The sequence below is a fragment of the Mobula hypostoma genome, chromosome 16 (assembly GCF_963921235.1).
Source record: "Mobula hypostoma chromosome 16, sMobHyp1.1, whole genome shotgun sequence".
Taxonomy (NCBI): Eukaryota; Metazoa; Chordata; class Chondrichthyes; order Myliobatiformes; family Myliobatidae; genus Mobula; species Mobula hypostoma.
In genome coordinates, this window is record NC_086112.1 from 56,378,166 (window position 1) to 56,395,253 (window position 17,088).

A 17,088-nucleotide genomic window follows, 5' to 3' on the forward strand; every position below is an offset into this window, starting at 1 on the left:
GCCAATGCACCATATGCCTTCTTAACCACAGAGTCTACCTGCATAGCAGCATTGAGTATCCTATGGACTCAGACCCCAAGATCCCTCTGATCCTCCACACCGCCAAGAGTCTTACCATTAATGCTATATTCTGCCATCATATTTGACCTACCAAAATGAACCACTTCACACTTATCTGGGTTGAACTCCATCTGCCACTTCTCAGCCCAGTTTTGCATCCTATCAATGTCCTACTGTAACCTCTGACAGCCCTCCACACTGTCCACACCACCACCCTTTGCGTCATCAGCAAACTTACTAACCTATCCCTCCACTTCCTCATCCAGGTCATTTATAAAAAATCACAAAGCGAAGGGGTCCCAGAACAGATCCCTGAGGCACACCACTGGTCACCGGCCTCCTACCCATCTACAACCACTCTTTGCCTTCTGTTGGCAAGCCAGTTCTGGATCCACAAAGCAATATCCGCTTGGATCCCATGCCTCCTTACTTTCTCAATAAGGCTTGCATGGGGTACCTTATCAAATGCCTTGCTGAAATCCATATACACTACATCTATGCCTCTATCTTCATCAATGTGTTTAGTCACATTCTCAAAAAATTCACTCAGGCTCGTAAGGCACAACCTGGCTTTGACAAAGCCAAGCTGACTATTGCTAATCATATTATACCTCTCCAAATGTTCATAAATCCTGCCTCTCAGGATCTTCTCCATCAACTTGCCAACCACTGAAGTAAGACTCACTAGTCTATAATTTCCTGGGCTATCTCTACTCCCTTTCTTGAATGAGGGAACAACATCCACAACCCTCCAAAACCTCTCCCATCCTCATTGATGATGCAAAGATTATCACCAGAGGCTCAGCAATCTCCTCCCTCACTTCCCACAGTAGCTTGGGGTACATCCCATCCGGTCCCTGTGACTTATCCAACTTGATGCTCTCCAAAAGCTCTAGCACATCCGCTTCCTTAATATCTACATGCCCAAGCTTTTCAGTCTGCTCAAGTCATCCCTACAATCGCCAAGATGCTTTTCCATTGTGAATACTGAAGCAAAGTATTCATTAAGTACCTCTGCTATCTCCTCCAGTTCCATACACACTTTTCCACTGTCACACTTGATTGGTCCTATTCTCTCACGTCTTATCCTCTTGCTCTTCACATACTTGTAGAAAGCCTTGGGGTTTTCCTTAATCCTGTTTGCCAATGCCTTCTCATGGCCCCTCCTAGCTCTCCTAATTTCATTCTTAAACTCCTTCCTGCTAGCTTTATAATCTTCCAGATCTCTATCATTACCTCGTTTTTTTTTTAAACCTTCCATAAGCTCTTCTTTTCTTCTTGACTAGATTTACAACAGCCTTTGTACACCACAGTTCCAGTACCCTACTATCCTTTCCGTCTCATTGGGAACGTACCTATGCAGAACCCCACACAAACATCCCCTGAACATTTGCCACATTTCTTCCATATGTTTCCCTGAGAACATCTGTTTTCAATTTATGCTTCCAAGTTCCTGCCTGCTAGCCTCATATTTCCTCTTACTCCAATTAAACATTTCCCTAACTTGTCTGTTCCTTTCCCTCTCCAATGCTATGGTAAAGGAGATAGAATTGTTATCACTATCTCCAAAATGCTCTCCCACTGAGACCTGGCACCTGACCAGGTTCATTTCCCAATACCAGATCAAGAAACCTTCCTGAACATACCCAACAAATTCCACCCCATGTAAACCCCTCACTCTAGGGAGATGCCAATCAATATTTGGAAAATTAAAATCTCTCACAACAACCCTGTTATTATTACTCCTTTCCAGAATCTGTCTCCCTATCTGCTCCTTGATGTCCTTGTTACTTTTGAGTGGTCTATAAAAAAAAACAAGTAGTTTTTGACCCCCTCCTATTCCTAACTTCCACTCAGAGACTCTGTAGATAATCCCTCTATAACTTTCTCCTTTTCTGTAGCTGTGACACTATCTCTGATCAACAGTGCCATGCCCCCCCAACCTCTTTTGCCTTTCTCCCTGTCCTTTCTGAAACATCTAAAGCCTGGCACTCGAAGTAACTATTCCTGCCCTTGAGCCATCCAAGTCTCTGTATTGGCCACATCATAGCTCCAAGTACTGACCCACGCCCTAAGCTCATCTGCATTATTCATTGCACTCCTCACATTAAAATAGACACATCTCAAACCATCAGTCTGAGTGTGTCCCTTCTCTATAACCTGCCGATCCTCCCTTGAGCACTGTCTCCAAGCTTTCTCTATTTGTGAGCCATCTCCTTCCTTTCCTCTGTCACTTCAGTTCAGTTCCCACCCTCCAACAATTCTAGTTTAAACTCTCCCCAATACACTTAGCAAACCTCCCCACCAGGATATTGGTCCCCCTGGGATTCAAGTGCAACCCGTCCTTTTTGTACAGGTCACGCCTGCCCCAGAAGAGGTCCCAATGATCCAGAAATCTGAATCCCCACCCCCTGCTCCAATCCCTCAGCCACACATTTATCCTCCACCTCATTCTATTCACTAACAGTAGTAGTGAGGTCGGAGATGGTATTAAACAGGAAATTAGAAATGTGTGCAATAAAGGAACAGCAGTTATAATGGGTGACTTCAATCTACATGTAGATTGGGTGAACCAAATTGGTAAAGGTGCTGAGGAAGAGGATTTCTTGGAATGTACGTGGGATGGTTTTTTGAAACAACATGTCGAGGAACCAACAAGAGAGCAGGCTATTCTGGCCTGGGTTTTGAGCAATGAGGAAGGGTTAATTAGCAATCTTGTCATGAGAGGCCCCTTGGGTAAGAGTGACCATAATATGGTGGAATTCTTCATTAAGATGGAGAGTGACATAGTTAATTCAGAAACAAAGGTTCTGAACTTAAAGAGGGGTAACTTTGAAGGTATGAGACGTGAATTAGCTAAGATAGAGTGGCAAATGACACTTAAAGGATTGACGGTGGATATGCAATGGCAAGCATTTAAAGGTTGCATGGATGAACTACAACAATTGTTCATCCCAGTTTGGCAAAAGAATAAATCAAGGAAGGTAGTGCACCCGTGGCTGACAAGAGAAATTAGGGATAGTATCAATTCCAAAGAAGAAGCATACAAATTAGCCAGAGAAAGTGGCTCACCTGAGGACTGGGAGAAATTCAGAGTTCAGCAGAGGAGGACAAAGGGCTTAATTAGGAAGGGGAAAAAAGATTATGAGAGAAAACTGGCAGGGAACATAAAAACGGACTGTAAAAGCTTTTATAGATATGTAAAAAGGAAAAGACTGGTAAAGACAAATGTAGGTCCCCTGCAGACAGAAACATGTGAATTGATTATGGGGAGCAAGGACATGGCAGACCAATTGAATAATTACTTTGGTTCTGTCTTCACTAAGGAGGACATAAATAATCTTCCAGAAATAGTAGGGGACAGAGGGTCCAGTGAGATGGAGGAACTGAGTGAAATACATGTTAGTAGGGAAGTGGTGTTAGGTAAATTGAAGGGATTGAAGGCAGATAAATCCCCAGGGCCAGATGGTCTGCATCCTAGAGTGCTTAAGGAAGTAGCCCAAGAAATAGTGGATGCATTAGTGATAATTTTTCAAAACTCGTTAGATTCTGGACTAGTTCCTGAGGATTGGAGGGTGGCTAATGTAACTCCACTTTTTAAAAAAGGAGGGAGAGAGAAACTGAGGAATTATAGACCGGTTAGCCTAACGTCGGTGGTGGGGAAACTGCTGGAGTCAGTTATCAAGGATGTGATAACAGCACATTTGGAAAGCGGTGAAATGATCGGACAAAGTCAGCATGGATTTGTGAAAGGAAAATCATGTCTGACGAATCTCATAGAATTTTTTGAGGATGTAACCAGTAGAGTGGATAGGGGAGAACCAGTGGATGTGGTATATTTGGATTTTCAAAAGGCTTTTGACAAGGTCCCACACAGATTAGTGTGCAAACTTAGAGCACACGGTATTGGGGGTAAGGTATTGGTGTGGGTGGAGAATTGGTTAGCAGACAGGAAGCAAAGAGTGGGAATAAATGGGACCTTTTCAGAATGGCAGGCGGTGACTAGTGGGGTACCGCAAGGCTCAGTGCTGGGACCCCAGTTGTTTACAATATATATTAATGACTTGGATGAGGGAATTAAATGCAGCATCTCCAAGTTTGCGGATGACACGAAGCTGGGTGGCAGTGTTAGCTGTGAGGAGGATGCTAAGAGGATGCAGGGTGACTTGGATAGGTTGGGTGAGTGGGCAAATTCATGGCAGATGCAATTTAATGTGGATAAATGTGAAGTTATCCACTTTGGTGGCAAAATTAGGAAAACAGATTTTTATCTGAATGGTGGCTGATTAGGAAAAGGGGAGGTGCAACGAGACCTGGGTGTCATTGCACACCAGTCATTGAAAGTGGGCATGCAGGTACAGCAGGCGGTGAAAAAGGCGAATGGTATGCTGGCATTTATAGCGAGAGGATTCGAGTACAGGAGCAGGGAGGTACTACTGCAGTTGTACAAGGCCTTGGTGAGACCACACCTGGAGTATTGTGTGCAGTTTTGGTCCCCTAATCTGAGGAAAGACATCCTTGCCATAGAGGGAGTACAAAGAAGGTTCACCAGATTGATTCCTGGGATGGCAGGCCTTTCATATGAAGAAAGACTGGATGAACTGGGCTTGTACTCATTGGAATTTAGAAGATTGAGGGGGGATGTGATTGAAACGTGTAAGATCCTAAAGGGATTGGACAGGCTAGATGCAGGAAGATTGTTCCCGATGTTGGGGAAGTCCAAAACGAGGGGCCACAGTTTGAGGATAGAGGGGAAGCCTTTTAGGACCGAGATTAGGAAAAACTTCTTCACACAGAGAGTGGTGAATCTGTGGAATTCTCTGCCACAGGAAACAGTTGAGGCCAGTTCATTGGCTATGTTTAAGAGGGAGTTAGATATGGCCCTTGTGGCTACAGGGGTCAGGGGGTATGGAGGGAAGGCTGGGGCGGGGTTCTGAGTTGGATGATCAGCCATGATCATAATAAATGGCGGTGCAGGCTCGAAGGGCCGAATGGCCTACTCCTGCACCTATTTTCTATGTTTCTATTATTCCTATACTCACTGTCATGTGGCACAGGCAATGATCCCGTGATTACTACCTTTGAGGTCCTGCTTCTCAGCTTCCTTCCTAACTCCCTGTACTCTGTTTCAGGAGCTCTTCCTTTTTCCTACTTATGTCATTGACCTTCACCCAGAGTGATGAGTACCTAGAATACACTGCCTGAGATAGTGGAGAAAGCAAAGTCAAAGTCTTTAGATGACATTTGAATCACTTAGACACAGAAGGATATGGACTAAGTGTCAGGAAATATGATTAGTATGAATGGCTGCCCACTGTCAGTGTGGACGAGATGGTCCAAATGGCCTGTTTCTATGCTGTACATCTCTGATGGTGATACATTTCCCCTGGCTAAGGAATCCAGAATTAGTTGCAGTCACTCCCTTACAGTAAGGCCACTCATTCATACTGGCTTCCAACAGAGCAATCCCATTGGTCCTCTTCACCTTCACTTTTCCCACTTGTAGTTCTGCAATGTATTTTCTCTCAACTTTTGTCTTTCTGCTACCTAACTACACTATGCAATAACTTCTAGCAGCCATTAAAAACAGAACATACTGGAAATAATCAACTGCACAGAGGGTGTCCAGTGAAGAGCAAAACAATCAATATCTGCTGGTAATAAGAGCCTAAGGGTATACAAGTTTAAAAAAAATCCGAAATATTTGAGTCTAAATAAAAATAGTGTGTTCCCTTTTGCAAGTGATTATATGGAGAGCTTGTGCAGCTGCAATTTGATATTATTATGCCTCTCAGTTTTATCAAGGCCAAAGAAAGTCAGCTTTCCTTTTGTAAATATTGGCTACTTATTTAGTTCATTTGAGAGCACATATGGAGAACCTTATGTTATTTAACAAACTAAAAAGTGAAGTGCCAAAAATGGTAGTGCACACAATTAGAAACTAGAAGAGTGATTTTATTTTTACATAAATAAATGAAACATTTTACTATTATTACATAAGAATAATAGCATCCAATTATAAAAGTAGAATAGGTAAAACTTTCCCAAACATGATTTATATAACGAGCAATAAAAAGGTTGGTAGTTGGTAGCATCTAGTCTTCCCAAATAATTTATATTTAAAAGAAATTATTAATTTTAAAATTCAGTTTTTTTTTGCTTTTAATTCACAAATCTATCAATTATAAACTGCAATGTACTGCAAATTCAAGACGACAGAAGCTTCATTGCTCCAAAAGCCACCTCGAAGGCGCTGGTGCACCAAGACGGCACAACTGTACCTTACAACATTTCCAAGATTCTCTTGAAGACATCATTCGGTGAAATGTAGAGCCTAATGGAATAGTTTGTCTGACGCAACAAACATTGTGAAGAAAATAGCTATTCTCTTTCCAATATACAAAAGTTTATAGTAATAAACAGTCAATTAGCTTTTGTCTAAAGTTTCACAAATTTGTTTTCAGCTGCTTTTAATCAGGGCTTTACACTACTGGCAGTCAATTTTTCTAACAATATTTCCACACCCTTCACATTTTTCATTTTCTTGAACTTGGGAATAAGGTCCTTTAAACCTTTCTTCACTTCGAGGGCTACATCGTCATTGTTACTTTGAAGAAGACTAAAAACAAGAAAAAGGTATTAGATCTCAAAGTTAAATAATCATGTAATATCTCAGAGGCAGCTCTCAGCAGTGAAAAAGCAGCCTCTCTGAATCGGAGTCACAGAAACCTACCAGAGTGAAACTGCAAGAACACACAAAATTAATTTCAACATTTTTGTGAAACACAAATACTTACTCTACATACTGTAATTAAGTGGTATGAACCAATAAAAATGTAGTTGATCAACTAAAACAAAATTGATTAACAATAATTTAACCTAGTGCCTGAAAATTGGCTTGAAGGAAATTTTGTGCTTGGTAATACTAGCAAAAAATTCCTTCAAGTTGCAGGTCACAAGTATAAAAATTTCAGATGGAGGAAAAACATAGAATGTTGTAATGAACTCTATAAATAACATTCACTGCTTCTATAGTAAGCCAAGAAAAGAGCTGATGAATGATTCAGTTCAGTGTCACTTAATGAACTACAGTTCGTAATGATGTTTTGCTGAAGTGTAGTCACAGACATATATAATTAAACAAGAGAAGCAATTCCCATCATACTCTCACCAGTGCATTGTTAAATAATTTTGGAGACTTGTTGCTGCAGCATCTTTTAAGGTCATGGCATTTAAATTGTTAATCCAATTGAATTTTGCCACCACATAACAATTATCATATTTTGATACAACAAACGCAGGAGAGCAATCACTCTGACCAGAACTACCAAATTTGAGCTTACAGACTAGAACATTATTGGCCCGAAATAGCAAATTATAATTACTTGTAACTCTTTATCATTATTATTACTTATATACTATAGCAAGTTATGTATATTATATATTATATAATCAAAATGCTCCAGGTCTCCTCCTACAACAAATCCCTCCCAATCTCCAATAATTTCCTTGGGAACACCTTCCTTAAATCCATTTTCACTACTCTGATCCACTTCTCTAATTCTCAATCGCCATCTCCATTACTCAATATCCATTGCTTTGTACAATGCAATGGAATGTTATGGGATCTGTAGAAACTATGCTGTGGCTGGGTACATCTTTGGTCAAAATGTAACAACATTTAATCACAGTGAAACAGTGCCTAACTTTGGTTGACAAAAAATACGTAAATTGTTAAGTATTTAATGTTCTACAAACTACAAATATTTATATTGAAACTAACAATCACTTTAGTATCATAGCTACCTGCAAAGTACAATTGCTCCACGGTTTACTTGTGTCCAGGTCTGCAGATTCTTAATGCCAACATGCTCCACTAAAGTTTTGGCAAAGCATTCTGTAAGTAAGATTTAATACTTGTTAGCATCTTTTCATGTAACTGTTTTAAGTTTTTTTCTGATGTTATTCTGAATCAGCTACACTTCAGCTGCTGCAAAGAATATTACACGTTATTTCCATAATTCAATTGAACCTCAAATAAATTACAACATAGTATGACCAGAACATAACATAATAAATGTCTTTTTAAAATTCTTTTGGAATACTAGTACAAAGCAGAATCAACAAAACCTAACTTGATTTAACTTTGACTCTGGTTGAAAAGCTATCAACAGGGTTTCCAAATGTCAAATTATCACTGTGCACAACAGGAATCTTTATAACATTATTTTTGTCAATTAAATCTAGTTTGGATTTCATAAGCTTGTTATTAAGAATGAATGTCTATGCTATGTGAGCAAGCAGAGGACTTTCAGCGCAAGCTTAAATATAGCCTTGCCTTGCGCCTGATGCCGGCCCCCTAGGCCTGAGTCGACATAGTAGTAGTTAAATATAGCAATCTGTATCAAACTGCTAACAATTTCAATTAAGACCACTAACCAACATCATGCAACATAATGAGTTAAAATGGACAACAACATTTTGAAAGGTGGCCTCATTTTCTATTTGTAATAGGAGAAAAAATCCCTATTGTAATAGTGATAAATTAGCTAGCTGTAGCAACACAACAAGGTAAAAGTGCAATGGACTGCAGACTGATGGGACTAACATTTCAAGAAGCATAAACACAATTTTAAAGGCTGCGCTATTTTTCATTATTTTGGAAATTTAAAAAAAAAATGATTCCAGCATCACATGGAGGAATGCTTTTGTTACACTCAATTCAAATCTCATTTTAAAAATTGTCAGGTGCATTTTCAAATGGAAAATTATGCATGTGAAGACTTACCATGTCTATATAAAGTATTCACAACCCCCATTGGAAGTTTTCACGTTTTATTGGGGCTTCCCTTCCTCCACCATCAACACTGCCCTCAATTGCATCTCTTCCATTTCACAAACATTGCTGTTACCCCATCCTTCCTCCACCCTACCATCCTACCACCCTACTTCTTGTCCTCACCTACCATCCCACCAGCCTCCACGTCCAGCACATAATCCTCCGGAACCTCTGCCATCTCCAATGGGATACCCTCCTGCACCCCAACTTTCTGCTTTCCAAGGGGATCACTCCCTATGCAACTCCCTTGTCCATTCGTCCCTCCTTACTGATCTCCTTCCTGGTACTTTATCCTTGCAAGCCGAACACCTGCCCCTACACCTCCTCCCCCACTACCATTTAGGGCCCTAAACAGTCCTTCCAGGTGAGGTGACACTTCACTGGTGAGTCTGTTGGGGTCATATACTATGTCTGGTGCTCCCGGTGTGGCCTCCTGTATATCAGTGAGACCTGATGTAGACTGGGAGACCGTGTCACCAAGCACCTACGCTCTGCCCACCAGAAGAAGCAGGATTTCATATTAAAGGGCATCCATGAAGTCAATATTTCGTCTTTTATATTTGTAATTAATTTATATCACTTTGTAGTGATCTGTTTTCACTTTGATACAAAAAGCGTCTTTTTTTCTGTTGATCAGTGTCAAAAAAGCCAAATGAAATCTACTGTGGTTTAATGTTCTAAAACAACAAAACATGAAAATTTCTGGGGGGGTGGGGGATACTTCATACAAGCACTTTATCTTGGCTGCTTTCCATTGGTCCCATTATGAGATACTTTTTAAACACAATGTATTTGAAATATTCCTTGAATGCAGTTTTATGCAAGATTTTAGAAGTTATAAATACAGTATCTTTTGAAATGTCTTCTAACAAAATATTTATGGTGGAAGTTGGAAGGCTGTGATAAATCAGCTAAAAGCAACATCAATATTAAAACAGATCGGAAGAAACAAAGCTATCACTCAAATTTGTCTTTCACATACAGATTACTGATAAATTCTTTAAAATACTCTGCTCTATCAGTATCCAAAATGATTTAAACTGGGAAAATATTCAAATATCAAAAATAACTCTTTGTTGCAAAGAAAATTCAGTAAGTTCTAGAAAACATACAGGAACAATTCTTCTACCTGTCTTTTGAAGTTCTTTCATCTTTTTATCTTGCTCTATTAACCATTTAAGGACAAGGTGACCCGCTGGATGCTCTGCCATATGGGGCTAAAGAAAAAAAGGACTGCAAGTCATATTTCCATGCGCTTGGACTCTAGCAGTTTTAAATTCAGGCATAACTCTTAATTGAAAATGATAAAAGGACATTTGACAAGGACACCTGAATCAAGTACTTCAACTTTTAAAAACTAGCCATTGCAATGATTTTAGATCTGGTGGCAAATGCCCACACAAGAATTGAGTATAATGCATATCACTCTGGGTACTCTTTCCCCGATTATACGCACAGGCTCATGACATCTTGTAGCTAATTTGTAGTGGAATTTAACAGGAATGGTTTATTCCATTAAATATACCGTAACCATAAATTCACAATGACATTCAGACAAAAAGAAACGAGGGCATTGCAAGTGATTGGTGTGCATTCCAATTACATCTGCATATTAAACGAAGCCAACTGCTTTTTTTTTATTAGGCAGTGCAGTGGGCGCTTTTCCTCTGAAGTTATCTGCCAACTAGAAACTTTTAAATGCAGTGTTATGACTTTTTCCCGACTGATGCATGTATAGTGAAATTCTTAAAATAAAGGTAAATCAAAACAATCAAATGTATTAAATGTATTGCCCATTAAACAGCTAATTAGGAATTATTCTGAGCATCATTTAAAATATTCCAGTTTTTACAAACAGAAAAATAGGGAAAAACAAACTTGTGGTTGCCTTTATGCCATTTTGACTGCATGGAAAGATAGTTTTGCTGCACTTGATTAAGTAAAAAGACTAATAAGAGAACAAATGTGAAATATACACAAGGATAGAAAGCAATTATCTCCCTCTAGCACTGAAGAACAAATGCATTTTTGGATAAAATATGCTTTATAAGATTTAAAACTGTAAGATTTAAAAACACTTATTTTTAAGTGTACTTGTTGATCTTGAAAATGCAGCACAACTTTCTGCGGTCAAACTAAAATTCGTGCAACCCTCATGATTCTAGATGTTGTATGCCCGGTTCCACAAACACTGAAGCTAGAAACAAATATTGTGTCTTTGTACATTACCTCGCCATTGTTGCCTCCAGGCTTAAAAGGTTCTGCAGCGATGTTAGCTATAGCATTCATGGAAGGCTGCACATCGCCAATGGCACAGCCAAGAATATCTACCACAATGACACTTGTGGCTTTATTCATCACCATATCACGTGCATTCTCCTGCAAATACTGCAGCAAATGTGGTGAGATGGCTTCTAGCAGCTCACGATGACGAATGCTTGTATCTTTCTTACTAGTATAATACAAAAAGACAATTTTGTTACATAAGAATCAAAGACATCAAACAGATGCTTACAGAACATTTAACCAATTATAGCAGATACTTCTTTCATTTTTCATTTACAGTATTGAATATTAGTTATCAGATGACCTCCCTTCACCACACTCAAATATGGAATGTGGAGACAGTTATACAGACCAACTAATCCAGGATAAACTCGGCCCAAATCTTCGACTGTTTAATTTTGTCTCAAGATTAAGACTGGCTCTGGATTTCTAGCATCTGCAAAATCGCTTCATAGTTTATTTCTATCCACAAACTACACACTCAGAATAAAGGGTCATTTATTTGTGACAAACTTCTTCACGAAAAAGATGCTAGCTTTCTGGGATTCTTTACCTATATCTAAGCAGCCAGCTGACATACTGTGAATCCTGATTCTTATGGTACTTAAACCAAGAGCCCAAAGTACAGGAGAAATTCTGTTAGCATGGTTGGAAGACTAGCTGAGGATTGTTCCATCAAGAGAGGTTATTCAGTTTGGTTCTGTAAGTGTGTGGACTTCAGAAGAATATGGAGTGACTTTATTCAAATATGCAAGATCCTAAGGGATAGATGTTCAGATGTTTTCACTAGTGAGAGCCACAAACTAAGGGGCATAGCCTCAAATTAAGAGGCGAAATCACCAAATATACGCAAGGTGGAAATACATTAAATTGGAAAGATCGAGAAATCCAGGTTACAGGTAATAAGCAGAGAAGAGGAGTTAAGGCCATTATTGATCAGAAATGATCACACTGACTTATGGAGAAGGCTTGAGGAGCCTGGTGGCCCACTGTTACTTTCTGGTGTTCTTATATCCTCACTAAAATCAACAGATCAAAAAGTTTCCCTCAACACAGTGGATGCTATCATTTGAACAAGTAAAAAATTCTGACCTGTGAGCATTGCCATCACCTTGTTGTAGAAGCTTAATAATTTCTGGCACATTATGTGCAGGGTCCCTTGGGCTTAGTAGGTAGAGCAACACCTTCTTGCCATATTTATTGTTGATTAAATTTGGCAAGGAACTGATAATCTCCTGTAAATCAACATTTTTAAGATATCAAATGGTACTGAATTATTAAGATTAATTGTGCAAGCATTACATTGAAACAGTGCAACCAAAAATAAGCCATTACTAAATTGTTCAGTTATTGCAGTCTTCCGATTTAATATTTCCTACATTTCACTTCGGATTTCACTTCTTTACTCCTGAATGCAACATATTTCATTGGGGCTTGGGTTCACTGATAACAGCTCTCAAAATGCTTCAAAAACATGAAATTATGTCTTAAAAACACAGATCAGGGACACATAACAAATGGGGAAAAACTGTTATTATGAAATCAGCAGCTAATTAATTTAGCAGTCTTTTGCAATATACAAGATCAAAGCTGGAAGGATTGGGTACATATGACAACCAAATCCCTTGTTTCCAATTATAGAGCTTTACAGATATATATCATGGAAAACAACAACTTTCAATTCAGTATGATATCTGCATACATTTTCCAGACACATTAGGCACATCAGTAAATGAGATTTTTTTTGATATATGTGAAATGAGATTTTGGTTGAAGTAAACAGGAAGGGCCTAGTTTCTTAAGGAGCAGAATCAAAAATCAGGATGGAGTATAAAGGGTGGAAGGATTAGAGGGGAGATTAGGAAACTTTTATTTACCCGGAATATGATTGGAGACTGGAACTTGTAGTATAAAGTGATAATATAGAGGCAGAAATCTTTATCACGCAGGGCTACAGACAAAATGCTAGAAGGTGGAAACAGGTTGGTACCAAATACAAACATGATTGGCTAATTTGCTTGTTTTGTGTGTAAATATTATTTTACATATGTACATTAATTTTCAAAGATATTGTATCAATTTATTTGACTGCGAATGTTGAAGTCAGCCCCCTACCAATCAAACATTTGGAAAGGAATCAAACTAGTAGTTAAAGGTACTCATTATAAATTGCATCTTCTATGCAACCAATAGGAGGGATTATTTGAAGGTCTCATTACCACAAGGAAACTCACATGAATACCCAGACTTATTCCTCTACAAAGGAGATGCATTCACAATAAGCACTTGTCTTTCTTTTCCCATACAGAAAAATTCAATTACTTACTGACAGAATTATCTGTTTTACAAGTTTTGTATCATCTATACAGTCAAATGCTGCTTTGAGAACCAAATGAGAAAATTCACCCTGCAAATCAATTTAAAAAGGCACAGTCAGTCAGTTTTCCACAAATGACTAACATATTATCCTCTTCCAAACCACTTTGTTTTCATTTACAAAAAAAAATGATTGGATTTAAGCCAATAATACAAAGAAAATCTCAACAAGCATCAATTTAATTCCCTACTATTTGCTAAACTAACAGGAGTAATTCTATTCAGCCGCCAAAAAATATTAGTGATTAAAAATAAGGTCTAAATATGCTACAAGTACAGTAACAAAATAAGAAATGGAGGGTAGCATGGAAATTTGGTGATTTTCTTCACCAATAAAGTAAAAAACTTCAAATTCTGATTTAGGATTTGTAATATTCAGTCTTTCCAACCTTCAATAGCAAGGGTTTAAATTTGTCACGTCTTGACAACTACTTTTAAATCAGTACTGGCAAGAATCACGCTTAACTGATTCAAAAACAATAGGCAAGCTAAACCTTCCAATTCACCGCCACAAACAAATCTAGTCAATCATTTAATATTTCACCTTGCAAAACTGTTAACTTAGATAGGAAATTTAAAAAAAAAATTCGAATAACAGTTTCAATATTTTAAATGACCAATTCTTATTTTTCCCACTTCATCCCAGCATTTCATTTAAAATTATCTTGCTAAATTTCAAAAGATATTTTGAATTTCTAGCATAAATATAGAATAGATTTGCATCTTACAGTAGCAATCTTCTCAATATATGTCTTCATTGTCTTCACAATAACTTTTCTATCCTGGAAAGAAATTAAGCAATAAGTTTTAAAGAATTGTTAATCAACTTTATCAGAGTAATCAATGTAATTAAATAGTTTTTCCTCCTAATGAGTTTCTCCTTTCAGAAATTTACACAATTTACCGTTATTCCAACTAGATTCCATTCCACCTTATTTAACTTCCTCTCTTCTTCTGAATTTACTGGAATGTGAACGGCATTGCCTTCTCCTGACTCACGGTGATCAATTTTCAGGCTACACTAAAATGTTATTAGGCATTTCATCCAAAGTTCATATCGGGCATTTCCATATAAGCAGCTTCACAGATATGACAATCCTTTGAATGTAATTGATCTACTTTTAATTCAAGGTCTAAGATACCAACCAAGATGACTAACAGTTATACCACCCCTACATGCCCACTCTCACCTTGATAACTCAACAGCAACTGGGAAGTGACCATGGAACATTACTTAAATAAAAGGGAGCCACTGAGTCTTCAGAAGAGCCCTCAAAATTTCTTTAGATGATTACAGAATTATGTACTACAAATAACAGCACATTATTCTTCCCCATACAAGAAATTTTAAATTAAATTAGAAACATATAGTCCAGAGTATATAAATAAATTTAAATTGAAGTAAATCAGAAGGCAAACTGTTATATATTATTCTCTTATACACTCAAACACTATTTGGACAATCCACTGATTTTCTTCTTGGATGTAATTAGATTATTCTATAGCAGGGGTTCCCAACCTGGAGTCCATGGACCCATTGCTTAATGATATTGGTCCAGGGCATAAAAACAGTTGGGAACTCCTGTTATATATAATAATTCACTGACTTCTAAACACACAACACAACAGGGCCAAAAGCAGTAACTGCTAGAAGTTTCTGCTTATGTTCAACTTACTTTGGGTGTTCCATGCCATAAACAATGCATGGCTACTCTGCTCCCATCATGCGTATGTGCCATGTAGATGACTGCTTCTCTCATCGATTCAATCATTTCCTATATTCAGAAAAGATATTATTTTCAAATTGATACAATAGTGGCAATTTTATAATTATTAATTCTTTAGATATCATTATGCAACACACTGAACAAACAAGATGTGGGTTTAAACAAAATCTCAGAATAGCTGGAATGGATTTTCCAGAGTATTTCAAGATTCAGATTGTTTAATGTCATTTCCAGTACACTAGTGTAAGGGAGAGTGAAATAATCGTTACACTGGGTCCAATGCAGTACACACAAAAAAATACTAAGATAAAGAACACAATAATAATAATAAAACACAAATATAAATGCATAAGATAGTTTATATATATATATAGATTGATTGTATGCCCATGAAGTAACGCTAGGCACACAAGTGTCTGTACATAACGTGACTCTCATAGGAAATGATAAAGTAGTGCTGGTGAAGGGTGTGAAGGGGTGAGTTAGGGAGTGGACGTTTTGAACAGCTTTACTGCTTTGGGAAAGTAACTGTTTTTGAGTCTGGTAGTCCTGACATGGATGCCGTGCAGCCTCCTCCCTGATGTTTCTGGTCCTTCTCTGGTACCTATATGACCTTGATGGCAAGTAGGCTGGTGCTGATAATGCATTGGGCAGTTTTGACTACCTGTTATGGAGCCTTCCTGTCCACCACAGTGCAGTTTTCATGCTGTGCAGTGATACAGCACATTGAGATGTTCTCTACTGCTCATCTGTCGAACAGGAGTTTAGATGTGCATATTCTAGCTCTCTTCAGCCTCCTCAGATAGTAGAGGCATCGGTAAGCTTTTCTGATTGTGTAGGATATGTTCTAGGACCATGAGAGGCTGTGAGATATGCTCTTCTCAGAGTTTGAAACTGCTCACAGATTCCAGTGCTGTGCCCCCAATGCAAAGAGAGGTGAGTACTGCCAATTCTCCTGAAGTCAATAAGCAATTCCTTTTAAGGCTGCATTCTTATCTCAGAGATCAAATGACCATTAGAAACAGCTGAAGTATTATTCCATTTGTTGTGCAACCAAAATCAACTGATTTACTGTCTTCACAATGTTTCTTTCTTATGAGATTAAAAGGGATACCACGTACAGAGCAGAAAACAAAAAAAAAAGTTAAAATTTAGCAGAAGTCAATATAGTAAGTATGGAGTCAAAGTTGCAAATGAAAAGCAATTAACTCAAATCACAGTATTCTCCACCAATGTGATGAAGACACATGACAATTATTCAGAATGATGGCAAAAACAATCAATAATATTCATTTTGGATTCTGGCAGGACGGAGTTGTTCTGGAACTCATTATAACCTTGATTTAAACATGCACCAAGGAATCAAATTTCAGAAGGTAAGATTAAAGTAACTGCTGTTGATGGCAAGGGAGCATTTGACTAGACGTAACATTAAGAAGCCTGACTAAACCTGTCATTAGCAATCAAAAGTAAGTTCCTCCAGTGATTGTGGTACATTAAGCAAAAAGTAGTTATATTCTGGTTGCTAGAAGTCATTCAGTGCAGGCCAGGAAATTCAGACAAAGAAGCCGTTGGTACCTATTAGGCAGCAAGAACAGACCAACATTCATATAACAACCAACATTCCAATTTTACTGGCAACTGGCAAGTGCTGGGCAATACTACCACTAAATTCTAATCACCTTTGACATTTAACAGCATAATTGTAAACAAATCCCTCACCAGCGTCCGCTGACCTGCCACAATGTACTTGTCACTAACAAGGAGTTAAGATGGTCTATTTGACAAGGACTACGACTC

At 38.2% G+C, this 17,088-nt stretch overlaps 1 protein-coding gene across 3 annotated transcripts in view; it reads right to left on the reverse strand.

Annotated features, from left to right (window-relative positions):
- Positions 1 to 6,015: 6,015 nt before the first annotated feature.
- pum3 (pumilio RNA-binding family member 3) overlaps positions 6,016 to 17,088 on the reverse strand; it is a 48,083-nt gene continuing 37,010 nt past the window's right edge. For all 3 annotated transcript variants that reach the window (XM_063068982.1, XM_063068984.1, XM_063068983.1), the window contains exons 11-18: positions 15,238 to 15,336; positions 14,290 to 14,343; positions 13,512 to 13,592; positions 12,278 to 12,420; positions 11,129 to 11,351; positions 10,029 to 10,116; positions 7,867 to 7,957; positions 6,016 to 6,679 (exon numbers count right to left, since the gene is read on the reverse strand). In XM_063068982.1, coding sequence (XP_062925052.1) covers positions 6,535 to 6,679; positions 7,867 to 7,957; positions 10,029 to 10,116; positions 11,129 to 11,351; positions 12,278 to 12,420; positions 13,512 to 13,592; positions 14,290 to 14,343; positions 15,238 to 15,336 — 924 coding nt within the window. In that variant the 3' untranslated portion in view covers positions 6,016 to 6,534. The remainder of the gene's footprint in view (positions 6,680 to 7,866; positions 7,958 to 10,028; positions 10,117 to 11,128; positions 11,352 to 12,277; positions 12,421 to 13,511; positions 13,593 to 14,289; positions 14,344 to 15,237; positions 15,337 to 17,088) is intronic.